Source organism: Neolamprologus multifasciatus, chromosome 18 (genome assembly GCF_963576455.1).
Source record: "Neolamprologus multifasciatus chromosome 18, fNeoMul1.2, whole genome shotgun sequence".
In the NCBI taxonomy this organism is placed as follows: domain Eukaryota; kingdom Metazoa; phylum Chordata; class Actinopteri; order Cichliformes; family Cichlidae; genus Neolamprologus; species Neolamprologus multifasciatus.
Genome location: NC_140456.1, coordinates 25,993,925 through 26,020,125, shown reverse-complemented (window position 1 = coordinate 26,020,125; position 26,201 = coordinate 25,993,925). Strand labels below are relative to the sequence as shown.

At 41.6% G+C, this 26,201-nt stretch overlaps 4 protein-coding genes across 4 annotated transcripts; 2 read left to right on the top strand and 2 right to left on the bottom strand.

Moving 5' to 3' along the window:
- Positions 1 to 168: 168 nt before the first annotated feature.
- On the top strand, positions 169 to 6,100 carry aldh9a1b (aldehyde dehydrogenase 9 family, member A1b). The gene is made up of 12 exons (XM_085140238.1): positions 169 to 303; positions 480 to 695; positions 1,438 to 1,583; positions 1,728 to 1,857; positions 1,961 to 2,095; positions 3,885 to 4,081; positions 4,223 to 4,363; positions 4,480 to 4,668; positions 4,762 to 4,849; positions 4,988 to 5,129; positions 5,537 to 5,649; positions 5,762 to 6,100. The coding sequence occupies exons 2-12, from the start codon at positions 518 to 520 to the stop codon at positions 5,854 to 5,856; spliced, it is 1,554 nt and encodes a 517-aa protein (XP_084996364.1). The 5' UTR covers positions 169 to 303; positions 480 to 517; the 3' UTR covers positions 5,857 to 6,100.
- A 134-nt stretch (positions 6,101 to 6,234) lies between these two features.
- zte38 (zebrafish testis-expressed 38) lies at positions 6,235 to 9,785 on the bottom strand. Its single transcript, XM_085140239.1, has 12 exons — positions 9,669 to 9,785; positions 9,346 to 9,490; positions 8,794 to 8,857; positions 8,657 to 8,693; positions 8,531 to 8,551; positions 8,425 to 8,451; positions 8,261 to 8,328; positions 8,027 to 8,175; positions 7,691 to 7,923; positions 7,542 to 7,590; positions 6,643 to 6,683; positions 6,235 to 6,535 (listed from the first exon to the last, which is right to left on the bottom strand). The coding sequence occupies exons 1-12, from the start codon at positions 9,717 to 9,719 to the stop codon at positions 6,488 to 6,490; spliced, it is 933 nt and encodes a 310-aa protein (XP_084996365.1). The 5' UTR covers positions 9,720 to 9,785; the 3' UTR covers positions 6,235 to 6,487.
- Positions 9,786 to 10,838: 1,053 nt separating this feature from the next.
- prdx1 (peroxiredoxin 1) lies at positions 10,839 to 16,700 on the bottom strand. Its single transcript, XM_085139244.1, has 6 exons — positions 16,575 to 16,700; positions 12,663 to 12,775; positions 12,325 to 12,478; positions 12,114 to 12,236; positions 11,897 to 12,027; positions 10,839 to 11,509 (listed from the first exon to the last, which is right to left on the bottom strand). Exons 2-6 carry the CDS (start codon positions 12,766 to 12,768, stop codon positions 11,427 to 11,429), a joined length of 597 nt encoding a protein of 198 aa, XP_084995370.1. The 5' UTR covers positions 12,769 to 12,775; positions 16,575 to 16,700; the 3' UTR covers positions 10,839 to 11,426.
- Positions 16,701 to 21,064: 4,364 nt separating this feature from the next.
- On the top strand, positions 21,065 to 25,637 carry LOC146498119 (nuclear autoantigenic sperm protein-like). Its single transcript, XM_085139239.1, has 14 exons — positions 21,065 to 21,197; positions 21,326 to 21,437; positions 21,996 to 22,076; positions 22,161 to 22,267; positions 22,350 to 22,955; positions 23,058 to 23,149; positions 23,237 to 23,313; positions 23,407 to 23,480; positions 24,006 to 24,194; positions 24,271 to 24,434; positions 24,956 to 25,027; positions 25,118 to 25,195; positions 25,272 to 25,399; positions 25,482 to 25,637. Exons 2-14 carry the CDS (start codon positions 21,337 to 21,339, stop codon positions 25,486 to 25,488), a joined length of 1,776 nt encoding a protein of 591 aa, XP_084995365.1. The 5' UTR covers positions 21,065 to 21,197; positions 21,326 to 21,336; the 3' UTR covers positions 25,489 to 25,637.
- The last annotated feature ends 564 nt before the right edge of the window (positions 25,638 to 26,201 follow it).

Genomic DNA, 26,201 nt, shown 5'->3' with positions numbered 1-26,201 from the left:
ATTTTTTAGTTGCTTGTATTTATTAAGAAAGTTTTACAGCCATGCAATAGTTACTGACGTTTAATTATGTTTAAAATATGAGAGTATATTCTTAAAGCCGCTTTAAGTGATCGACAGTGAAACTATCCAATCGTATAGTAAGTTCAGACGCCACTGGCCTGTTAGCGCCGATTGGCTTTCGGCTGCAATTTGGCCCGCCCCTTGGTGAATCGTCAGAAAAGTGCCGTAGTAATGGCAACTAAACACGATATTCTCAATTGAGTTGAGATTGGACTCTTCGAAAACAAATTAAACGTCTTATAGGTATGTTTTCTCAAAACTTAAATCCAATAATGAAATTTTAAAAGTGACAGTAAAGTGAAAGAGTCGTTAGCACATAACTGTTTGGCGGAGTTGCTTGTAATCGAGTCAGACTCCTTTTTAGATTTTCCAGCGTTATCGGTAAAGTGACGTTAACCCGCATACTGCATGTTTTACAGTCATCAGTGACACTTGAAGCAACGGGACGAGCTTCAGTATGCACCGGAGACTCGCTATTCTCCCTCTGCGGCGGCCTGCAGCTGCTCTTCTGGCTGCTGGAGTGAGGTGTATCTCCTCCGGCTCGGTGGAGATCACCCTCCCGCTTAACTTCTGGGCTGGGAAGAGGACAGGCCCTGAGAAATGCAGCAATGACAATGTTTACGAACCTGCAACCGGTAAAACACACAGCTCGTAAATACTGAAAAAAAGTACTGACCCTGCCTTATGACCGGACTTTGGCCATTGCTGTGTGAATATGTATGTCTGGTAATCTTTAGTAGGGGGAAATGATTTTAACGTTACTTTCTGAATGATTAGAGTCTTTTTGTCAAATACACCTCTAAACTTGGTAACTAGTTTTTCAATAAAAGTAAACTTTCTACACATGTTGATTGATATACTGTATCCAGTTAGTTACAGCTATAGACCAGCAGTCCTGTATGGACAGTGTTATCTCTGCACAGCTTCATTGGAGCAGAACCAAGACATGAGAGCACATCGTTATCAGTTAATGATGCCCGATAATCAGCCTGCTGCTCCGTGCATTACACATTTTTAGTCCAATTATATTCTGATGCTCTTTGAGGCCCGGTCCCTGTTTTTAATTCAGCTCTCTTAACTCCATCTGAGCCAGCACAGAGCCTGCATGCAGCCCCACCCTTTATGCATGGTGCTCTTTATCTAATCACAGTTACCATCACTGAAAATGATTTTCCAGCCCTAAAGTGTAAGCGAGCCACAAAATTCACAGCACAGTTGCCTGTAGCTGCTGTAGGCCGACAATTATTTTTCCTTCATATCAAAGAACGACTGGAATCATAGAGATGACTGTGCCAAATGGAAACTGTGTGCAACCTGTTGTTTTCATGAAAGTCTGCCTACTTGGACGCTTGAGCTATCTTCCATTCCATGTTGTAGGCCGTGTCCTGTGCCAGTTGGAGCCTTGTGGAGGTGTGGAGGTGGATCAAGCTGTGAAGGCTGCCAAACTGGCTTTCGGTTATTGGAGCAAAATGTCGGGGATGGAGAGGGCAAGGGTCATGATAGAAGCTGCACATATAATTGAGGTGTTTGTTGTTTATATGTTTTGTTTTGTTTTGTTTTTTAGAATGAAGAACAGCTCAACAAAGTTGTTGTTATATCTTGCAAAAGGAAGATCCCATGAGTCATCTAATATATTAGATTGCATATGCCCTGATTTTCATGCACAGAGCAGCAGAGAGGAAATAGCTGAAATGGAGGTGGTCAATAATGGGAAGTCCATCACAGAGGCCCGTCTGGATGTGGACTCTGCCAGACTGTGTATAGAGTACTATGCAGGACTGGCCAGCACTTTAGCAGGTTGGTATAGCTATTGTATATTTTCGCCATATTTATATGGCTTTATAAATGTCACGTCAGCCTTTGTTTTACCTTGTCAATGCTTCTGTTTTCTTTTATCAAGGCCAGCATGTCCAGTTGCCTGGGGGATCCTTTGCATACACTCGCAGAGAGCCGCTGGGAGTCTGTGTTGGCATCGGTGCTTGGAATTATCCCTTTCAGATCGCTGCCTGGAAGTCTGCTCCAGCCCTGGCCTGCGGTATGGGTTTCTTCCACGACCAAAACACCAGTGGCCTTTGTTGGTTTGCTACATTTAAGAAAATGTCTTTAAACTCCTGGAAAATAAATCAGTACATTTTCTTAAGAAGTTAGACTGTTTTAAATGCACTTTAGAACAGCACGCAACAACACTACATATGAGCGGGCGAAGGGAGGTTTGGGGTCTTCACTCACCCCCGTTCTGTTAACCTTCGGGGCTGGGGGGCTGGGAGAAGGTGCTGGCCGTCAGATTGGGGTCTGGGATGCGGGGCCTCTCTGCTACTGCAGATAAGGAGGCGGTCTGCTTTGCTCCACCCCAGAGAGAAGGGTTACATCTCCTTGGTCCGGGTATGGTTTGCCCCTCTGGGGGCGGGGGTACCCGGACCTGAGATATAGAGTATGTTTGGGGAGTGTGAATGTGTCTACAGTGTCTATTTGTGTCTGTCTCCACGTCGGGTGAGTGCCGAGTATTTGTTTGTGTATATGAGGGTGGGAATGCACGTTTGTGTCTGCGTGCGCCTGTTCGTCTGTGTCTATATGTCAGGTTGGGTCTTAGACTCCACCTCTCTGGGAACATCTCAGGCTCTCCAAGGTATGGAGGCCTATCTCCCCTCACCACACTCCCTGCCAGTGGCTGATGCCCTCAGACGTTGGTGGTTCTTGGTGTCTGGGGCTGGGCGCTCATGTATGTACCGACACACTCCTGGTGTCCGATTGGCGGGGCCTGGCGCTTGTGGCCCGGCTGTGCCCCTTCCTGAGGGTGGGGTGCCCTCAGGTCTCTGGCATCTGGGCCTGAGGCTCGGTCCTCTCTGGCACAGCTGGCTGCCAGCAGAGCCCACAGGCACATCACTGCAACCCCCTCTGGCCTCTGCTCCGTGGCTGCTGGGTGACCTGTCTTTTGGGGCTCTCCTCAGCTCTTCCCAGCGGGGTGGCACAGTTGCCCCTGTGGTGGTCCCTGTACTCTGGGGCCTCTGGATGTCTGGGGCCTGGCTCCTCCATACCTGCTTCATGCCCTGGGGGACGGGGCTATGGCTCCCCACACTCCCTAGCAGATCGTTACATGGAGAAACCTTTGGAATACAAGCGCGCTGATCCACACAGGTGTGCACACAGGTGTACTCACGGGTGTTCACAGACACAAACTACACCTTTCTTAGCTGCTACCTCAAAGCACATTGTGCACTGTCGATCTTGCGTACTGCACAATAACATGTAATATTTAGTATCTACTGTTAGCTAGTTTATTGTGATGGCGTTGTATTTATTATGTTGGTCTTTTTTTGTTTGTTTTCTCTTCTGTTTTTTTTTTTATCTCCATACAGGTGATCCAGGTGGGGGGTTTTTTTTTGGGGGGGGGGGGGTTTCTTTTTTTTTTCTTCCCCCCTTTTTCACCATCTCTTCTCCCCTCTATTTTCTTTCTCTCCCTCTCTTTCTTGGCCTTCAGACAACAATTCTCATGGCTAAAGATCCAAATGGGACAGGCAAAAAAAAAAGAAGTTAGACTGTGGGGTGAGGAAAGGGCATCTGAAGTTAGGATAACTGCACGTTCTAGCAAATGAACAGCAAGACTATATTTTGTAAGGTCACTTGACATAAACTGCTGTGCTACTAAAACGTGTGCAGTACCATCTTTAAAGTCAGTAATTCATTTGAGCACAAAACGGTTCAGAAAATAATTACAGCATTTCACCTTTAGATAGCATTCCACGGAGACTGATACTACTGAATGTGCAGACTTATTAAAAGAATTCAAACAATCCATGTTTTTCTTTATCTTTTCTCCATATTAGGTAACTCCATGGTGTTTAAACCGTCACCGGTGACACCTGTGACAGCAGTCATGCTGGCAGAGATCTACGCCAAAGCCGGAGTTCCAGAGGGGCTCTTCAATGTGGTCCAGGGGGGCCAGGAAACTGGCAGCCTCCTGTGTCAACACCCTGATGTTGCTAAGGTGTCTTTTACTGGTAGTGTGCCCACAGGACGGAAAGTACGTGGTATTTTAGACTTCTTGTGACTAGGACATTTAATAGTAAACAATTGGGATTTGTAAATGTCGTGGTAACGATGCCGGCGTCTTCTTTATATGTCCTAATAACTGGATATTTTTCCATTTGCTTTTGTGCCACAGATCATGGAGATGGCATCTAAGGGGGTCAAACCAGTGACTTTAGAGCTTGGAGGAAAATCTCCACTGCTCATATTTAAGGACAGTGATCTGGAGAACGCTGTGAGGGGAGCTCTCATGGCCAACTTCCTGTCTCAAGGCCAGGTAGTGTATCTTTTTTTTTCATATGCTGTTATATTTTACCATCACTCTATGGTTCAGCTTTTGTCTGGTTCACATTGAAGCCTGTTACTTGATAGTGTTGTATATGTGCATCACAGGTGTGCAGCAATGGTACGAGGGTCTATGTTCAGAAGGATATTCTGCCTGAGTTTGTGAAGGAGGTGGTAAAGAGGACCCAAGCGATCGAAATAGGAGACCCTCTTTTAGAGAGCACCAGAATGGGGGCACTGGTCAGCCGACCACATCTGGATAAAGTCCTGTCTTTTGTTGATCGAGCAAAAAAAGAGGTAAGACTCGTTCGAGGAGTTCTTTTTATTTTGTCAGGTGTACACCAGTAGGATTATGTGCAGCAACTTTAACTTGGATTGCATTGTTACTAGGGCGCTACAGTGTTGTGTGGGGGTGAATCTTATGTCCCATCTGATCCCAAGCTCAGAGGAGGATACTACATGACGCCATGCGTATTAGGTAGACCTTCTATAAAATACTCTATTTTTGCATTTTGTTACGGTGCTGGAAACTATCTCCCCCTACTAAATTTAACTGCAACACCACAAGTTTTCTGAAGTCAGTGGATTGAAATCCTTTAATTTTACCCCTTCATAGGTAACTGCACTGATGACATGACCTGTGTGAAGGAGGAGATCTTTGGTCCAGTCATGTCTGTGCTACCCTTTGAGACAGAAGACGAGGTGCTGCAGAGGGCTAATGACACTTCACTGGGTCTGGCTGCAGGTGTTTTCACCAGGTTGGTTTGTTATATGTGCAAATTCTCTTCTTCTTTTTTTTTAAACCACATTTAAAGCTACAAACCAACCAGTAATTGAAGTCACTTAATCTGAGTCCCAGTGTATCACATACACATACAATTCCCTAATCCCTCAAACAAAGTCATCTACACTCAGTGGGTCCCTTCTTTCCCATGCTTCAGCTCTCCAGCATGTTTCATGTAGTTGTTTGTTCATGTGGTTGTTTTGGCGAAACCTTGCTGACAAACAACCAAAAGATCGCGTATGTCAGCCTCTTCTTCTGCTTTGGAGTCTGAATTTATTTATTTTAAATTTGTCTTGATGCATTCTCAATTATCCAGGTAAGTAATTCTCCCAAAGTAGATTCTGTTTATGAACAGAATCAACTTTTATGCGTGTTCTGCAGGGACGTGAGGCGAGCCCATAGAGTGGTTGAACATCTAAAGGCAGGCTCCTGTTTTATCAACAACTACAACATCACTCCTGTGGAGGTGCCTTTTGGGGGTTTCAAAATGTCAGGTACACTCACGTTTTCAAGCTGGCCAGGAGCTAAATGTGAACGGCAAATCATTACTTTGTTTTGTTTTTTTATTAATCAAACTCAAACATTTGTGACCATTATGTTCCCCAGGCATAGGGCGGGAGAACGGCCAGGTGACGATCGAGTTTTACTCCCAACTGAAGACTGTGTTTGTGGAGATGGGCGATGTAGACAGCCTCTTCTAGACCACCCAGCCACAGCAAGCCAGAGCTGTGCACTGAGACAGAGACTCTATATCAGGAAATCTCCCATCAGTCAAGGAAAAACTATCAACTGTTTGTGCTTCAAATAACGACTAACAGTCTTTGATCAATGTGCTCAAATTATCCACACTTTTTTTTCTAATTTACAGGAAAATATAACACATTGTAGGCACTAAAACTGCATTCTTAACCAATTCAATCTAATTCAAGCTCTTAGCTTTGTGATTTAAATCTAAATCTTGACTGATTTTAGCTACTTTAGTGCGAATGAGTTTCATATTGAGTTTCGTGCTTGGTTACCTTTTTTGGCCATTTATGTAAATGAGATGATTCTCAATGTATTTTACGCATTTGCACAACAATGTTTACAATCAAGCTTTATTTTATTAACTATACACATGAAACTATTTTTGTACACTTAAATGAAAACCGAAGTACTTTTATATGAATTATGAATGTTATAGCGTGTCGTGTGAAATAAAACTGCAACAGCAATGTCTGGGTAGAGTGAACTATCAAAGGAACCTGTCTAACACATTTGATAATAACGTGAATTGTAAAATAACGTCATACTAAAATGAACAGGTTGTTCACACATCTTTTGTCTTGTTGGTTAGATTCTTCTTTTCTTTCTTGCAAGATTTCTGGCAGCTGCAGTCCTCTAAAACAGACAAAAAAGTAAACGGTTGGAAAATTAATAATTATTATTAATGAAGCTCAAATATGTTATGATTTCTTAGATTTTGTTACAGTCTAGTACCACTGTACCTTTGCCATGGGCCGCCTTGGTTTCTTAAACTGTGCAGACTCTGTTTAGAGGAAAGTCAGCAGTGTAAGTCTTTTGTTCAATTTTATGTTTTGTTTTGTTTTAGGGGGAGGGTTTAAACAGCAGCAGCACATCCAGGGTAGGCGATCAGTTTTCCCAAGGGGAACACATGAGAAAGTGGGACTGTTGTGGAGGGCTGCATCTATTATGTGAACTTAATCCTGCTCAATATAGATTTTATCTGCCTTTCACAACAGCCCAAAGTTCTACAACAGAGTATTTGCGCCACATTAAGAAAAAAAATATTATTCACTTTGAGAATAAAGTTGAAATGTGAAGATACAGGCTGTTTCTTCACATTTCAAGCTAAACAACTCCCACGGCTGCTATACCCGATGCCTGAAAATGCCTTTGTAGTGTAGTTGGTGAAAAAACTTGATCAACTGTCTTACTGTGGTTTATGACACAGCATACGTCCTCTTTAATGCAAGAATGTGTAACCATTGATATCTTTGCATTTCTAACTTGACAGGCATGTCATTTTGCATAAATCCAGACAACTTTTCTGAGTTTGTGTGGTTTTTCCTTTGATCAGATGAGGCTTTCTGCACTGTCTCTTCAACGTCCTCATACCCATCAGCACACTGTGTTTATATGCTAAAAGAGAAATAATTTCCTTGCTGTTAAAACCAGTTCTGAAGTATGATTTCAGTCAACATTTCATCAACACAAGGCATTTTGCAGAGTGTAGCAGCTGTGGCAGACTTGAAACAATGACTTTAATCAGCTTTGTACTCTCAAAATCAATATTTTTTTTCTTAATATAGCCCCCAATACTCCTTTGTACAGTTCTCATGTGGCTTCTTGGGAAATATAAATCGCCCAGCCCTGATAGACTCACCGTCTTCAGAAGGTAGATCCTCTCCTTCATATATTTTCTTGGGAGGATTCTGTAACCAAATGTTTAAGAATATTATCATAAACTGCCTGTTGCATTTGTAAACAGGATTGAGACTATTATACTTAAACAGTCCCCTTTCTGTAGCCTACCTTCTCAATTTCCTTCTCTGGAAAAGCCCCCTGAGAAACCTGCTTAGTCTCCCCCAAATGATTTCCTTTCTGAAGTTTCTCCACCCGATCCTGTTCTGCTGACACAGCTATTTTCAAGATGTGAAAGGGCGTCTCCACCTCACCAACCCTGAAGTTCACGGCCACGCCTTCAAACCACAGACTGTCACACTCGCCCTCCTTGAAACCAGGCGGCTGGTAGTCAGCAGGGGTGACTTTGAAAGAAGAGCACAGTATAATATTTTTAGTTTTTAGTAGGAAAATTCTAGTCTAAAAGACACAAAGATATAGGATATTCATTAAAAGTAAGTATCCTACTCTCATCATAGTAGTAGAGCTTCATGGTCAGGTAGACGTTGCTGGGGAGCGCGTCCAGGTTCTGCATAAGCAGAAAGAGCTTCCTGATTAGAAGCACCAAAGCCTTTTTGGTGTCGTCCATGGTCACTTGCATCTTTATACCGTTGTTCCTGTGGTTGCACAGAGGTTATAACAGCTTCAGTCAGTCAGCTGGGTAGGGCTCAGTCTGTGTGGCATGCTTAAACTTATACCTACCTGAGTATGTCCATCTCTGGTCCCTTTGCACTGTATCTGAATTTGAAGTGGTAGGACTCAATTATCCGCTGCAAAGTAAGACAATGATTCATACGTTTTTTATCATTTCTGATCAGGCCACATGCTGCTGTAATTTGAATATTCAGTAATTTAACAGAACTTACATTGGGTTCATCAGGATCAGCGCAGACCTGGATTGTAACAATCATAAGTTTTAGACATGTCTATGTAACCGGGAAATTGTCTCTTTCATGTTACATATACACTTACCCCAATGAACACAAGCTGGAGCTGTCCAGAGAATAACATACAAAATAATAAAAGTAACAAAAATATTAATGGCACCGCACATTAATTATTACATATTTCAAGAGTTGAACGATAGGCTCGACTTACGTATTGTTTCTCTAATGCATCGAAACAGCCCATCAACCTGAACAAAACAAATAAGGACACTTGCAAATATTAATCAGGGTAATAAAACTCTCCTTCTGTACATTTTCTTAGCATTAAAGCAGGGATTTTCTATTTACCATTTCACAATTTTGGCTGCACCAGGAGTGTTGCAGCTTTCACGCAAGATTTTGATGCAAAAATCTGGCAAAACAACAAAAAGAAAACAGCCTTTTATAGTCAGTGATTAAAAGTAGTAAGACAGAGATTTGTTGGCTTCACATTGATGATTTGAATCTCTGGTAACACCACATCCCAAAAATGCTCTTTAGAGGCCACTGGAATACAGTGAACTCATTGTTATGTACGAGTTTGAGATTATTTGAGTTTTGTGGTAGGAACATACGTCAGAGACTATACTAAAGTAAGCTGTGACATTTAAATTTAGCACACTTTGGGGGATTTAAGAGGCCCAAACAATAATACAAGGGAGGACGGATCCATGCTTTCATATTCTTTAAGCTAAATTCTGAACCTACCACCTGAAATTATCAGCCCAGGAAACGTTTTTAATTGAATAGGTGTATTTTACCTTATGAAGCATCCAGTAAGTGTACATTTATTTTCACCGAATGCTGATTTTATTAAACTCCTAGCTAGAGTCCTGTCAAATAGTTTCTCTGAATGTTCACCTTCCAGATATCTGGATCTGTAGGCATCCTCTGGAAAAATACCCCTGAGATAGGTGATAGAGGAGACAGCCACGACCATCATCCTTTTCACAAAGAGTAAAGACTCCTGCGCAGATTTAAAGTCGTTCGGGAATAACTCCGTCCACTTTAAATAAAAGAAAAGAAAGGAGAAAACATGTTCACAGTCATATCATGGCCACAAGATGCCGCCATTGACTGCCTTAAACATCTTCCAGCACAGATCCGTTAAACAGGAACTTAGAAATACAAACACTGAGTAAATAACACCTAAAGTATGGCATTTTTATGTGGTGAATTCAAACCTCGGCAGTTTCCTCCTTATTTTTCTTCATGCACATCTTCCCAGCTGCCATTTTCTCCTTCTTTCCTTTGGCCGGAGGTTAGCTAGGTGGTACTACTAATCAATAAACGAGCTAGCAAGCTAGCGATCCATTTTTCCCGCCCAAAACATGGCGCACGCGGGATTGGTCCAGTTTTTCTTAACTTCGTAGGAAAGCAACAAGGTCAGGGAAACTGACCTTACTTTAAAATATGGGAATAAAAACATTGTTAAACCATAAAAAAGTTTTTAATTTTTCAAATTCTTCACACATAATAGGTTTACATAGGTCTATTTCTTTGAGTCAAATACATTAAGACTAGACCAGGGGCGGCAGAACTGGCCTGTAAAGGTTCCAGTCCAACCCACTGGAATGTTCTAGAAAATGTGAAGGAGGACATAGATTTTGGCTTTTAACTGTATTGTTAAAGGTTTTACAGCTTTTATTACTGATAAAGACCTCTCCTGTGGTCATTCATACTACGCTAAAGTAATAAGTGATACACAAACAATTAAAAAAAAAACCCAGAAAATATTCCATTTGTATGATCCAATTTCACAATGGCTCCTTAGAAGAAAAAAAAAGTCATTTTCTGTGAATTATAAACTACTTTTCTGGGTAAAACTGAGACATACTGTTGAAAATGCAATTATTTTTCTTATATAAAGTGGGGTTAAGAATGTAGTCATAGTGGATTCGCGGTATATAAATGGGCTGTATGTAGCCCGCAATGTATGAGTTTGACATCCCTGATGTAGACCTGTAGGCATGGCCATTACAGGTACTTTCTTTTTTGCCAGCTTTACATTAACTGGATAAGTATGGTGTAACAATTATAAATAATAATTATATCCTTGTGTCTTTTAGACTAGTAAAAAAGAATATGTAATAGAGAAGTTCAGTGAATCCAAAACACTTAGCCTAAACATAGCATTGATTTCACTACTTTTTCTTGACAAATTCAAAGTGTCTGCTGTGAGGTCTGTTGAAAGAAAAAAATTAGATTCATTGTTAACTTACACTGGCATTTTCAGTTGTTTGGACAGTTGGTGTTAAAGTTTATGTGGATAAACTGTGTTGTAATCAAACAGCTACTATATATTAATAATGTGTGACGTGGGTGTAAGAAAACGGACAATCAAGAAAAAATGCAAACTGTTGTTTGCTTTATTAAAGATCTTCATACATGGACATAATTCAGCATTGGCCTGTTTTTGTTGTTTAACCGTGTGTTATAACTGTTGACTGAGGAAAAAGATGCAATAAATATAAAGGAATCATAGACTCTCTTGTGCTATTGTGTAATTTATAACATATCTGAGTAAATGTACATCATTCCAAAATATTCTTAATGTGCTTAACAATACCATAAAAAGTCGTGTAAGCGTGATACATAAATACATAATAGGCAGGTGAATTTCTACTTAATTTTAGTGAAATGCTTCAGACAGTTTGGTCCTTTGTATGTAACAATAATGGAGAATGACATGAGAGAACAAACACACATTTGGCTCTGTCAGACTGTGAATACAGCATACATAATTGCAGTGTTTTAACACAATTACATACTTTGGTCTAAGTGCACTGTTCACGCTACAAACAACAAAACACAAACAGCACATCAACTACAACAGCTGGCTCACTCGTCCACAGGCACAACGGCTTCAGTAAATATTGTTCGAAATGTAATCACAAAATGAAATCTCCTACAGCAGATAGCAGACTCGGGCCTTGGGCTTATTACTGCTTGGAGAAGAAATCTTTACTCTTCTGGACGTCAGGTTTGATGGTGTCATTTCCTGGTTTCCAGCCGGCGGGGCAGACTGAAAAGATAAGACTATAATGAGTCCTGGCTGGTAGATGAAATGCAGGTGTGCAAAAATGACACACATGTTGCACCTTAAAAATAAACCAACTCTGTTCTGCATGAAAAAACAGACAACTAAAATTACAGTTTGTGAGATCATGATACATTGCGCAGATAAGAGTGCAAACCTTTGAATTTAAATAAGCCTCTGCGGTCTTTGCACTCTCTGCCACACATTATTTCTGAAAAACCATTAGCTAGTTTACATTCAAAAGTTATAATTTGGTAAAAAGCTGTTTTTCACTGCAAGTAAATGTGAGCTGTAGAAGGCAGGGCGAGAAAGCAGAATTTAAAATCAAGACCCAGAATGCAGACATTACATGGGCACAGCAGAGCACCATACCTTCTCCGTGCTTATCTGTGAACTGAAAGGCTTGAACCAAACGCAAGGTCTCCTCAACAGAGCGTCCAACTGGGAGGTCGTTTATGGTGATCTGTCTCAGGATGCCCTTGTCGTCAATGATGAATAGACCCCTGTAATAGAGAGAATTATCAGCTCCTAGGTCTCCTTTAAAAATATTAACACCAGCCCTTTGAGGACTCCACATTATTAGACTCACCTGTAGGCGATGCCCTCATCCTCTTTCAGGACCCCGTAATCTTTGGAGATGGTGCGCCGTGTGTCAGACACCAGGGGGATGTTCATGGTACCCAGACCACCCTGCTTACGTGGTGTGTTGACCCTGCGCGGTCACCAAAAGATAGTATGAGGACTTAATAAAAATGAATATGGTCACTGTGGATGTGTAAAATACAAAGCTTTTTAAATACCAAGCAAAATGGGAGAAGTGTGAGTCCACTGAGGCGGCGATGACCTCACATCCAATCTTCCTGAATTCACTGGCAGCATCACTGAAAGCGATTATCTCAGTCGGACAAACAAAGGTGAAATCCAGGGGGTAGAAGAAAAACACGACGTACTTTCCTGTACCAAAGCATTAAAAAAGCACCAATGAGACTAGTGAATGCATCACTTTAATTAATTCTCATCCTTTGTAGTGTAAATGAATCTCTGCTGAATATGCTGCAGGATCACAAAACAATGAATCGCAGAGAGGAGGACCATCAAAGCAAGTCAAACAGAAGGTGAGACGCAGGTTGTCCTTTACCTCTGTAGTCTGACAGCTTCAGATCGTGGAACTGTCCATCCGGCATCACCGCTTTGGCAGTGAAATCAGGGGCCGGCTTTCCAATTTGTGCATTGCCTGCAGACATCTTGAATCTGATTGGATTACAGAAGAAGAAAGCAGTCGGTGTTACACTGTGCTGTTTCTGTGTGCATAAGGTCTTCCTTATTTGCAGAACAAGGAAATGTTTCTGTTATGTGAAACATCCACCAACACTGTTTTATGTGACTAACACCTCTTCACTAGAATATATATATAGCTATATAGCTATATATGTTATTTTTTTATGTTGTATGTATGTACCGTCACAAAAAACAAGGTTACACCGGTTCTCCTCTCTGGCTAAATTACCCAGACGGTGTTTTATCCGTCCAAAGGGCGTTTGTGAAAGTAGGAAGGAAAATCAAAAGGTAGAAAACTGGATTAAACGAATCCAAGAAGAGAAATTTCAACTACAGGAGAGATTTTTGGAAGCCCAAAGTGAACACTTTGAAGAAATGCACAATTTCTCATGAACAAACAAGACCAACAAATTAAAAATACGCAATACCAGCAGAACATTCAGATTACAAATGAAGGTTGGGGAATAATGTTTGGTCAAGCACGGCAGCAGATTATAAACCTGATGAGAGAAAACAAGAACAACAGCACACAATTAAGAGAAATGTCCTACCAGCTTCAAGAAACAGAAGCTTTAGTGGAATCTCATACAGTGGCACTGTAGACATTTACAGATAGCAAGGACCAGAGTCATGGTTTGCAAGCGCAGTTTATACTGGAAACCCTGAAGTAACAGACCACAGACACGTGTGAATTTTGAACTGACAGCTGTTTTGTGAATATGGAAGGCACAGGAATATATATACAATTTCCAGTGCACTTTTGTTGTTATGTTCAAATACCAGAAGGAATTAAATAAAACAAGAAGAAAAAAAACAAAAGTAAAATTCTCTCCCTTTTTCCAGTTCAGGTTTGGTTTTAAATCCGTATTTGTGTCATTTAACCCACATTAGTTCCTTTATACTTAACCTAAGTTTCTTTAAGTCAATATTAGTCAACTCACTTCTAAGTTTAGTCCAAATCAAAAACAAAGAATGAGCAGTTCTGAAGGTCGCGCTTCAATGGGAGATGATGGAGGCAACATGGGAGGCTTGGCCACTTGGTTGGTGGCGAGCTTGGAAGGAGCAGGACCTCACAACGGAGCACACACTGCGGGCACGGACCAAACAGGACCCACCGGCTCAAGCTTGGGTGCTGCTATCCACTGCCCCGGACCTTTGGGCTCTGGACAGGGTTCAGGACTAGACCATGTGGTGACATCTGGCTCAGGTTCAGAACCAGGACCAGATGGTGCTGAGACTTCTGGCTGGCATGGAGCAGCACCAGATTGCTCAGGGTGGGGTGGGTGGTGAACACAGCAGGCGCCACTGGTGACTGAGGCTGATGCTGAAGCCTGACCACTCTCTCCCTGGGGACAGGAACTGGTGAAGGGACAGGCTGGACCCTAATTGCCCCCACTCTGGGAATTGGTCCAGGGTCAGGGCAGATAGACAAAGAGGCTGGAGAGTTAGTGGCAGTAATGACAGCCTAAACCCACCAACTGTTATCGTTGGGGAACTGAGCAAAGGAAAGGCAGTAACACTTGCAGCTTGGATGCTACGAGGCCCCCCTAGAGCCAGGGTACACCAAGCTTCCTCCCTCGTCAACTCACCCAGATAGGATGGCTGTTGCCGATTCTTTACTAAATCTGCTGTGTCCATTCTGTGGTCACGTCATACTGTCAAGGGGTGCTGGAATCCTCAGACAAACGTGAACTCAAAATGCAGCTTTATTAGATAGCAAGGTGGCAGCCTTAGCCTTCTCCTTTACAAGGAGGGGTAGCAGCTCTACTCTGAAACCTTCCCAAATGACTTAACTCCTTACCCTATCGCTAAGGCAGAGTCCATCTGCCTTTTGGAGAAAACTAATTTTGGCTGCTTGTATCGACGATCTCATTCTAATAGTGTTAACAAAAAGATGAGGCCTAGATTAAAAGATTTCAGGTGTTTCTCAACAAAAATGCACCATCTAGTGGTAGAAGGCAGCATAATAATTAGGACACAATCATTTACTGCCATTGGATATCGAATAAAATTTTAACAGTTAGATTATATGACTAGTAAGTCTGGTAGCAACTAGTCACAACAACGACAATTAGTTGGCTAGGCGACAAGTGGCGCACATCCCAAGTATAAATCTTGCCACAATCAAAGTAGTTACAAATGAATCTTTTAGTCAACCAACCAGCTCAGTTTAAATACACTTATCACTGACAAGGTCCTTTAAACAATGAATGCATTTCTTGATGCATGCTCAATAATCAAAATAAGTAAACCTGAGTGATATGATGTGTGGAGCTTATAACACAGAAATCAGTCAATGAGGTGAAAACAAACCACCTTTTTTTTCCTAACCCTAACTGGCATTGGATGAAGTAGTCCTAAATCTACAACACTAAAAACGCTTTAGTTTCAGCTTCTCCGGCAGGAGGATTTGTTGCTTTTCTTTATCCAATGTGATTATAAATAGAGACTGACTAGGCCAGTGTTAATAACCAATATATAACCAGTGTGCATAGGTTGTTCAGTATGGGCCAGTAGGAAAGCTTAGAAACCTAACAGATGCTGGAGATAAGTTATGTTAGCACGTTTCTTTTTCCACAGACCAAATCTAGCTGTGGTTTCCACTGTCTGTGGCATTTCTACAGTCAGCAGCTGTCATATTCTTTTTGTTCTTCCTCTTCTTTTGGCTGCTCCCTTTTAAGTCCTCCTTTTAAGTATATCTACTGTGTATATAGACACAATATTAGCTAATATAGTAATACATAAAAAAAATATGTAAACACAAAATGCAGACTTTAAGTAATTTTATTTCATGTAAATCTTCCATGTAATGTGTTACTTTAGTACAATGTAAAACATTACATTTGGGAAATTTGGTTAAATAAAATGCACTTGATTAGTATGCATTCATTCAGTTTATACCAGGCACATTTCCCTAATGATTAATTATTGGAATGAATAAACCTTTGATTGTATATATTTTAATTGCTTTTTACTCAAAATGATTGCTTCATGTTTATGGAGAGCAAAAAAAAGTGCACTTGCATTTTTTATTTATTTATTTTATTTAACCCCCCTCTTTATTAAAGCTCGAATCTACACACACACACACGCACACACACACACACACACACACACACACACACACACACACACACACAGACAGACAGACAGACAGACAGATAGATAGATAGATATAAATCACTGTGAACACAGTGGGATAGAACAATAACATACAAAATTTCAACATTGCAAACCGTTTAACTGTATAAGCTTGTATTATAGTGAAGTGTATAATTAAAGGCGCATGGCAGCTCACCACCTCAGCTCAAACACCTATTATTGGGCGCACAGTACATTAGGTGGCAAAAACATAAAACCGCAAAGCACTTCCACTTCGACTCTGTGTTTCCTTATATAAATAGTTCCACCTGATTTCTAACCCTTCTTTCGCCATATAACTTCCATCTTCAGGGATTAAAACACCTGGGTTAGCTGTGTGAATTTGCTTTGCAGCTGTAGCAAAACTCTCAAATATTTCCTTGACTCTAAAATAAGCCACACACGGGCTCTTTCTTTCGTTCACTGAAACGGAAACAAATTATCAACGAGCCATCCTTTTCTCCGAGTTTCTGAAAGCGATTTTTTTTTCACATGTGGGAAAAACCCACTTGTTGAAATATCGCTTTAGCTTCGGCTACACAACTGCAAACTTCACAACCAATAAGGAAAAATGTCCTTTTAAGGTTAAGATTCTAAAGAACACAATTACATGTTCGTTAGTGTCACATACCTCACTTTTTTTCTTCACACCACACAGTCACGGCCCACGGAGTGCAGGAGGTAAGAGACTCGGGCTCGGGGGGAGATTTATAAAACGACTCACATCTCGCGATAACTGCGCTCAGAACGTGAACTGAAGCCACTTCAGTCAGTCCCACAGAATGTGAAGCTTCCACTTATGTTGCATGACTTTGCATTTTTCCCTCCTTTCCTCATTACTTTTCTGGGAATCCACGCTCTTGTGAAACCCAGAGGAGGAAGAGATAAAGGCTGGCCTCCAGGAAATAACCTCAAGATTTTGTGTTTGGCGTTAAAGTTGTAACCTCAGAGGAGCTAACCCTCTGTGTTTGAACTATCCCCATTCACTGTAATACACTGAATTATTGATGTAAAACTAAAAATATATAAATGAACAGGTGTCTAATGGCTGGCACTTCCTTAATCCAGGGGTCATATGAGGTTCCATCATAAGACTCAACCTCTTTCACGATATGCTGCCAATCCATTGTTATGCACAAGCAGTAAATAATAGTATCATATTACTCTTTCAGCTTCTCCTCACTTCTGTTGCCTTTTTTCTCATTACCAGTAATATGCAAAGTAACTTACTAGCTCAAGAAACTAGTGATACTCAACCGATGGAGCATTTTTGTTTTCTAATTGTCTGTGGACTCATTTCAATGAGGGCAAAGTTCCTCTTTTTCTTTTAAGTAGAAATAACACTTCCCCTAGAAAACAATAGTAAATATACCTGTTTTATACCGAGTACAATAAATTTGTTCGCGATTTAGGTTTTAACTACACATGATGTGTTTTAGAAGCACTTCCTTGAAGTCTGGACTTGCCTTTAAATTATTATTGCAACATCTTATTGCTTGTATCCAGTGAGCTGCCAGAAGGTATTTTTCTTTCTAATTTCCTCATCACTCCCACTAGATTTAATGAATGACTCTGCTGTCTGTATTTTCTGTAGTCTTGTGAAGAGGAAGTTGCTACATTTTATTTACATTTCTAAGCAAGTCAATTTAGGTAAAAATGCCCGGTGTTAAATGATATGGATAAATAATAAGTAATAAACTATAAATAAACTATTGTGGGTCACCTGTTTGTCTCTCAGGGAGATTAAATAGAAGCTAGGGGCCAATTTTTATTTGAACATGGTGAAGAGGTGCAGCGTGGGCAGCATATTAAAATGATTGTTAAACCAAACCACTTTCTTTCAAACTGCATTTGTCAGAGCCTTTGCAGAGGACGAGTTTTCTGCGTGCCTTCTAACTTAAATTTTCAGACTCTACTGTTACTAACACCTAGGCGAGTTACCTGGGGTACCAAGGTGTAATCTAATTACACCAAAGTATTATTTATGTGTGACAGCAAACCTTATGTGTAACAGTTGCTATAATTCAGGAAGAGAAAAAAAACAACAAAAGGGAAGAGAAACCGGTTTCAGGAATCCAGACAGTGGTTGATTTTGAGTTGGGGGGGGGGGGGGGGGGGGGGGGGGGGGTTCAGCTATAGTAGACCTTTTTCAGAGCAGTCATTCTTTTATATGAAAAAGCAAAGACAGGTTTTAATTATGACATTAATTCAAACTCTACACCCGAATAATTCAATCTAGTTTTATATTTATATATTTTATTTATTGCACTAAATCACATAAATAGTTGCTTCAAGGCACTTTATATTATAAGGTAAATACATTACAGTAATACAGACAAAACTCGAGCAATTACACAATCCCCCTTTGAGCACGGACTTGGTGGCAGTGGTCAGGAAAAACTCCCTTTCAACAGGAAGAAGCCTCCAGCAGAAGCAGGCTCGGAGAGGGGCCGCCATCTCCCACGACCGGTTGGGAAAGAAGCCCAATCTGTGCTACTGTTAACACCTGTTTACCTATTTATTCATGCCCCAATAGTGTACTGAAAAGTGTATTGTGTCCTGTTTGGGAAACCCAAATGAAATAATGTTTTCTCTCACACTAGTGAGTCTAATGCCAGTGCCCTAAACATTTTGGCTAAAACCTTCATTAATTCATTTTTAAACTCAGGAAACCAACCACAGCGTCTGTTTTTTCTTCTTCTTTCTATTTTTCAGGTTACGTTAGTTCACCTCAGTCGACCTACAGAGGCTGCTGTCAGTTCAGCCTCTCGCTGTCACCGAGCAGTGTCTTTGCACAGTTACCATGGAGCTCCATCAAGGGCTAAATAAGAGGGGAGGGCCTACAATAACCTCCTGTTAGAAGCACTGCGGTGGGCTAATGATCAAACACTGTGCTGTGTTCATCTCCTGTCTCACAATATGCCCATAATTAGTACATCTGCTCCCCTAGTGATTCCAAAGCAGCTGGATGTTTGAAGGGCTCTCACACACAGCTCTCATCCCAGCTTCATTCAGCCGTGCCGAATAACAAAACAGCTGTTGCAGTCACAGATGTGACGATGGACTGAAAAATGGCTTCAAATGATTGGTGCTTTTAATCCACAATTATTAAATTAGTACAGTTTAGTAAAGCTCATTTAGGGTTATCTGGCTTTATTGGCAGATTTTGAGGAAAGAAAAGCTTTTCTAGTTCTGCTACTTCCAATGACTCAGTATCAGGGCATGGCATTAAAGAAATGCATTGAAATTCATTTGATCTTCCTTAGCGAGTTAGATGAGAAGATTATTAGGTTGTGCGATATGTAGGTGGATTCAGTACTCACTTAGCTCAGCCACCTACAAAGACAGGATACAGGTGGAAACAGAAAGTATTGCTCTGTGTGAACAAAGCTCAACCTAGTAGCATCGCTAAAGCTCATAAATGACCACTATAAACCTTTTTGTATGTAATTAAAGTACTTTTTACTATTTTTTAAAACTGAATAATCATATTTCATCCAATATTTTCTTTTGTTTTTGTTTAAAAATATAATGTAATGGAAATCTAAATTCCCCCTTCACCAATGTTGTCAGGTATTTAGGGGAGGATGATTTGAAATATATCTCTATGATGCTGATTTGTTGTCAGGTCCAGACTTGTTTTGATGAGGCAGCGGCACACCAGAGTCAGCAGGAGGCAATCATAGGGGAGCTGGAGTATCAGTGCTCCTCACAGCAGGACATGGCAGCAGCGTGTACTGCTGTTTTACATACATGCTGAGTGAAACTAAAACACAGCAATAGCACCATCAAATTCTACAAGATAGGCTATCCTTAAACAGTTACCCTTATACTGAACAACTCTGAGAAACATTAGAAATGATTAAAAACTTGCATTTTTTGTTGTATTTATGGGTTGAGCAGCAGAGTTGAGTATGTGAGTTTTGCTGTCTGCTTTTGTCTGGTGTTTATTGAATTGGATGATTGAAACCAGAAGAGACAACACATATTGGACAAATTAATCACTTACTTATTTAACAAGCAAAATCTCATCTTGACATCTCTCTGCATTGATATCATCTACAATGTTGACAGTCTGGTTTTTCCAGTAAGGGAGTTGTACCCTACTGGTGCATCCATCAGCATAGTGTTCTCCACAACATCTCATCACTTTTACCCTACTATCCAACAGCTGTAAGCAGAAACTGGACTCATCAATGAACAGTGCTAATCAGCCACTAATCAGGCACCGAAGTGTTAGCACGTGGGTTATCTGAAGCTCAAAACAGTAAGATACCCACACACTCAACCAACAAATGCATTTTCCTTACAAATGTGGCACCACTGATGGGGAAAATAAACAATATTTCCAACAGTACAGGATTTATTGCTAAAAAGCATTGTTACAACAAAAAAAATGATCACCTACATTTCTTTACTTTCACTTACATAGTAAAATACTATACCATTGCAAAATGATCCAATAAATGACTCAATAATGGTACGTTTTATTTCAATCATAGTTTGTTTTTTTTTGTTTTTTTACTGTGCCACTGTCTATGAACTAAGACAAAAAAAACATTATTCACACTAAACAGCAGGTCACAGAAATAACTCTGACCTGATCTAACCATGTAACATATATGTCACATTTTTGTGGATAATTTACATATTTGAAGACATTTTCTTCAAAATATCCTATTTATTTAATATTTTATAATTGTGTTGTTGTTCTTGTTGTTGTTTTAGTCGTGGAGACATTACTAGAAATAAAAAACAAAATGACCAAAGGTTCTTAAAAGTGTTGCAAAACGACCTTAAGATCCCCAGGCAAGCTTTAGGGAACACTTCCTGAAGGTCTCAAAGATTAATGGTTGTTGGGAAGCCAGTGTGTACAATAATAACAGGGCTGCCATCAACAGTACTCATTATAACAGTTTCAATTGTTGTTTTTAGTATTGCACTGGAAGGAAGAGTAGTATAATGAATAGGAGTGGTAATACAAGGAGCAGTATAACAATAGCAGCAGAAGTACTTGAGGTAGTCATGCATGTAACTGTAGCAGCGGTACTTGCAGTCCTCTTGTTAGTACTTTGTACCTTTAAGAATTCTCCCGCGCGGGTCTACAAATAAGGAAAGCGACCGGAAGGAGCAGGGGTATTTCGCGCCAATTTGAAACAACGGAACACAGTCAGTCTGAGCGGCACGAGATATAAGCTGGGACGCACGCGCCGCCGGAGGTCTTTTTTTTTTTAACTGCTCTTCCCCGTCAAAGGTGTGTCGTGGCCTCTCTGCTATTTAAACTTTAACGATACAAACTGGTACCAAAGGCCGAGGTACAGTTTGTCCTGAGCTCAGAGTCCAGGCAGGGAGCTGAGCTGACCGATTGTTTCTCTCCGTCAGGTGTGGTAAACATGGAGAAGGCCAACAAGCTGATTGGTACCGGCAAGAAGCACTTGGTGATGGGGAAGGTAGTGGAGGCTGTGAGCACCCTGCAGGAGGCCAGCGGCATGCTGTGAGTTACCCTCAAGTCACGCTGGAGTTTCAGTGAGGTTGAACGTGAAACGGTCCCACAAAGGGCCCATAACGTGGCCCTCGTGGTTACTTTTAAAACGCTCACTTGGGCTTCTTAAAACTAAACCGTGTGTTTCACTGTTTACATGATTGAAGAGTTTATAGGTGACAGTGCTTCATGCAGGCTGATTCTGAGCAGGTGTGCAGATTGGTGCAAATGCAAAACGGCCGCTTTTTTTCTCCCCTCTGGTGTTTGAAAATAAACTTGAGCGTGTTTATGCAAATCACAAACTGCCTGCAGCTGTTCTTTGCATGTGAGCAGAAAGCAGTGACATTAGTTTAGCTTAGTGTTTTTCTTAATTTATATATTTCATTTCCATTAGGTTCTGTTTTATTGTTTAAGCTTAAACCTAGTTTGAATAATTCACTCGCTAATCCTTTTTATACGCCTAGCTTTTATTAACTCCAGGAATCTTTCTAATTTGTTCTGAAGCAGCACTTGCGCAGTAATGGGTGCCTGCTTTTTCACTGAAAAATAAATGGTAAATTCTTGTTATAGGGCTAAAGAGTTTGGAGACACAGCGGACGAATGTGGCGAGGCTTTCTTCTGGTATGGCAAAGCTCTCCTGGATTTGGCACGGTAGGTTAATCAGGTTTAAACATGAATGTCCAGCTCTTTAAGGTGAGGATGGAGGGGCTGCTCTGACTGCCAGACTTGTTGTAGGATGGAGAACTCAGTCTTGGGTAATGCTCTAGAGGGAGTGCCGGAGGAGGAGGAAGAAGAAGAGAAACCCAAAGACTCCAATGTTGAGAGCACAGACAATGTAGACGGTAAGGGAATAATGTGATATTTGGCTCGTTACGGTTAATCTAAATGTGCACACATCATTCCCAACTGTTCTGCTGTCAACAGAAAAGACCAGAGATGAGCTGAGGGTGCAGGTGTACGACGCCATGGCGGAGAAGAAAACTGAAGATGGGGAGAAGGTTGAAGGGAAGCAGAGTGGGGATCCACAGGAGAAGACGGAAGGAGCCGAGGCTGGTGACAAAAAGGAAAAAACAGAAAAAGTCGAGGGGGAGGCTGAAAAGGACAATAAGAATGAAGAAAGCAAATCTGAAACTAAAGATAAGAAGGAAAAGAGTGGGGAGGAAGTGGATGCAAAGGACGATGCTGAACCTGCTGCTAAGGAGGAGGAGGGGGACTCTGCTGATGCTGCTAAGGGGAAGAAGGAGGGGGACTCTGCTGATGCTGCTAAGGGGAAGAAAGAGGGGGACTCTGCTGATGCTGCTAAGGGGAAGAAAGAGGGGGACTCTGCTGATGCTGCTAAGGGGAAGAAAGAGGGGGACTCTGCTGATGCTGCTAAGGGGAAGAAAGAGGGGAACTCTGCCACCCCTAAGAAGAAGAAAGAGGAGGACTCTGCCGCTAAGAAGGACAAGACTGCTGCTAAAGAAGAGGAGCCAGCTGAGAAGATGGACTCTGCTGCTAAAGAGGAAGAAGCAGCTGCTGAGGAGGAAGCAGGTGACCTTTGCTCCTCCTGTCCTGATCCTGGCTTGGTAATGGCAGTGTTAGCTGCTGAAGCATGCAGAGCAGTGTATCTAAACTCATGACATTTGCTTATAGATGGCGAGGAAGATGAAGAGGAAGGAGGCGACGATGTAGAAATGGAAGGTGATGCAGAGGAGCAGGGTGAAGGAGACGCCACTGGGGAGAAGGTACTGAACAAACAGCTCGCATGTTAAAAAAGGACTCGGCTGACTGTGCGAATTTTGAATTTCATGTTTTCTGTGTTCCTCTTTTAGGACAGTGACGATGAGGAGGTGGGTAACCTGCAGCTGGCCTGGGAGATGTTAGAAGTGGCCAAAGTCATCTACAAAAGGTAAAGGAAACTCTTCAGAGCCATGATTTTCATCTTATCATGTTGCACCTGCATTTCAAGCTTGTAACAGTTTCCTCTTTGTTCTTATAAAAGGAAAGAGACGAAGGAGGATCAGCTAATGGCAGCCCAGGCTCATTTGAAACTGGGTGAAGTTTCTGCTGAATCAGGTCTGAACAAATGTGCAGCTTTGCACATAATCATTGTTTTCTCTGATGCATTGAGCTTGAAGCTGTGTTGATGGCTCAGTGTTTGCAGCGGTGCTCAGTTTCTGTCAGGACTAAAAGTCTGAGCAGCTTGAGATTTCTTTAGTTCTGTTTTGTGTACCTAAAACTTGGTTGTAACACAGCTAAAATTAAATCTGCTGTTGTGCTGTTTGCCCACTTGGGGGCAGCCTAAATTAGTTGAACCATAAAATGTCTCAGCTTCAACTTTTTGAAATGCTAGTTTTCTGAGTGGATGCTCACATCCACACCCGGTAGTTACAGAACAGGTTTAAAGAGAAGAGTTTCTGGCTCCTCGGTCGCATCACCACTTAAAGATCAAATCTTTAGCTGATGAAGTCTGTACTGTTCTCAGCTCATTGCAGTGTCCATGCCTGCTGACCCTGAACAGTGGATGAAACTCTGAGAATGCAAAGTTTGTTTTTTGTTTTTTTACATGTCAGGTGTTGATTTGCTGCTTCTCTTTTTCAGGGAACTATCCACAAGCACTGGAGGATTTCCAGGAGTGCCTGAAGCTGCAGGTGAAGCACCTGGACTCAGACAGCCGCCTGCTGGCAGAGACTCACTACCAGCTCGGTCTGACCTATAGCCTGAACGCGCAGTACAGCGAGGCCATCGAGTCTCTGAAGAGCTCCATCTCTATCATAAAGAACAGGCTTGGTAAGCATCGGCTCCTGGAGTGAAATTAGCTTCCAGAGAATCAATGCAATAATTAATATTATTAATACAATTCCAGACAAGCTGCAGGAGATGCTTGACAAAGCCGAAGGTCCAGAGGCTCTGCCAGAGGAGAGGAAGGAGCTTGAGGAGCTCAAAGCTCTGCTGCCAGAGATCCAGGAGAAGGTGGAGGACGCCACTGAAAGCCTGAAGACGGCAAGCGCGGCTGTGAAGGACGCACTGGTGAGTTTGGCATGGAGTTTGATTTAGCTGGAGGACAGTCTTCAGAGCACAGACGATCAATATGCACTGGTTAAGGTGGTGCTATCCACCAAGTGTGATGCCTGAATTGTTTAGTTTAGTTGTTAAATGGATTCATAAAATACATGCTCTATGCTGGTGCTTCAGTGACATGTGAAGTTCCGTTTTTCTATTTGTGTTCTGTTGCTACGCGTTTTCACAAATAAACCACTTGGTGAAAAATATTTGGGAACTCGATCCATTAGTCACACCTCCCCCTGTAAGGTCTGGTGAACAGCAGGCTTTCGTGAGATGATCATAGCATAGCCGCCATCATACCTGTGCATCAGAGTTTGGAAAGTTGTATAATCCAATAAACCATGGTCCATGCAAAGCGCCATCTACACAATGATTTACAAATAAATTCCAGGGGCTTGAAAACGAATCCTAATCCATCTAAAATGTTTGGATGATCAGCCACAAGTTTTGGCTTCCCTTTGAGCTGCATGTGCAATCTGTTTCAGGATGGAGGCTCAACTTCCTCTGCCTGTGATGGTTCCACTGTAAAGAACAGCGACTCTTCTTCCACTTCAGAGGTCAGTTACAAGTTTTCATGGCACACTTTGTAAAACAAACTTAAGCCCAACAGGATTGTAAAATAAGTGTGATGTTTAACTTCCAAACAGATTAAAAGCACATCCACTTCCAAGGGCAGCACCTCCACAGCTGCAGTCTCTGACATCTCCCACTTGGTCAGAAAGAAGGTGAGGTTTTTTAACTTGCATTGATGTGGTGTAGCTATAATGGTGAGCCTCATTTGACTGCTGCCGTGTATTGCAGAGGAAACCAGAGGAGAGTCCGGTGAAGGAGGATGTGAAGAAGGTGAAGCAGGACAACAGTCAGCCAGGAGAAAAGCTTCTCACTAATGGAGATGCAGGTGAACACGCCAATGATATGGAAGTCGAAAGGTGAGGTGTCATTTCTGTCTGTTGTGCAGTTTACTACTTACAACCTTGAACTTGTCTGAAATCCTGTCATTGTCTATTTCAGTAAGTGAAGCTGCACTTTGTCTCCGTTCAAGAAGAGATTCACCAGCACAACAAGCTCTTAACTGTCTCTTACATGTTTGCTGTTGTAAATACATGTTTGTTCTGTAGTGTTTGACATTATACTGTAAAATTCAATAAAGATAGTTGGATAAACCTGTGTGTTAAACCTTCATTACTGGAGCCATGAAAATGTTGTTTTCTGGCAGTTGATGAACTGTCCATAAATGTTTGTACTCACCACATAAGTGGCTCCTTTAGTCATACTGATTCTACAGCATTCTTCAGTCTGACTTATTGTATTTAACCATGTGGTTTGAAGAGAGGATTCAGTGTGCCATGCTGAGAGCAAAAGTGCAGTTTAATCAAGAGAATGCAAGAACCTGGGCCTCAGAGCTGAAAGCTGAATACACGAAAAAGAAAATTTAGCTGTGCAGTAACTGACAGCCTGCGCTTGGATAAAGCACTAGATAAACAAAGGCTCTGTACCAACCTGATTAATAACACTGGCGGTTTAATTGCTAAAAACTTCTGATGCTATTTATGCTTTTCAGCTTCCAATACTTCTCCTGGCTTAGTTCTACATAGGGTGGATCAAAATTTCTGCAGTCATAAATTTTTGACAAGACTCCTGATGTCCCTGGCTGAAATGCAGCCCCAAACCATGACACACCCTCCAGTGTTTTACAGAAGGCTGTAGACACCCACTGCCTTACCTCCCTCC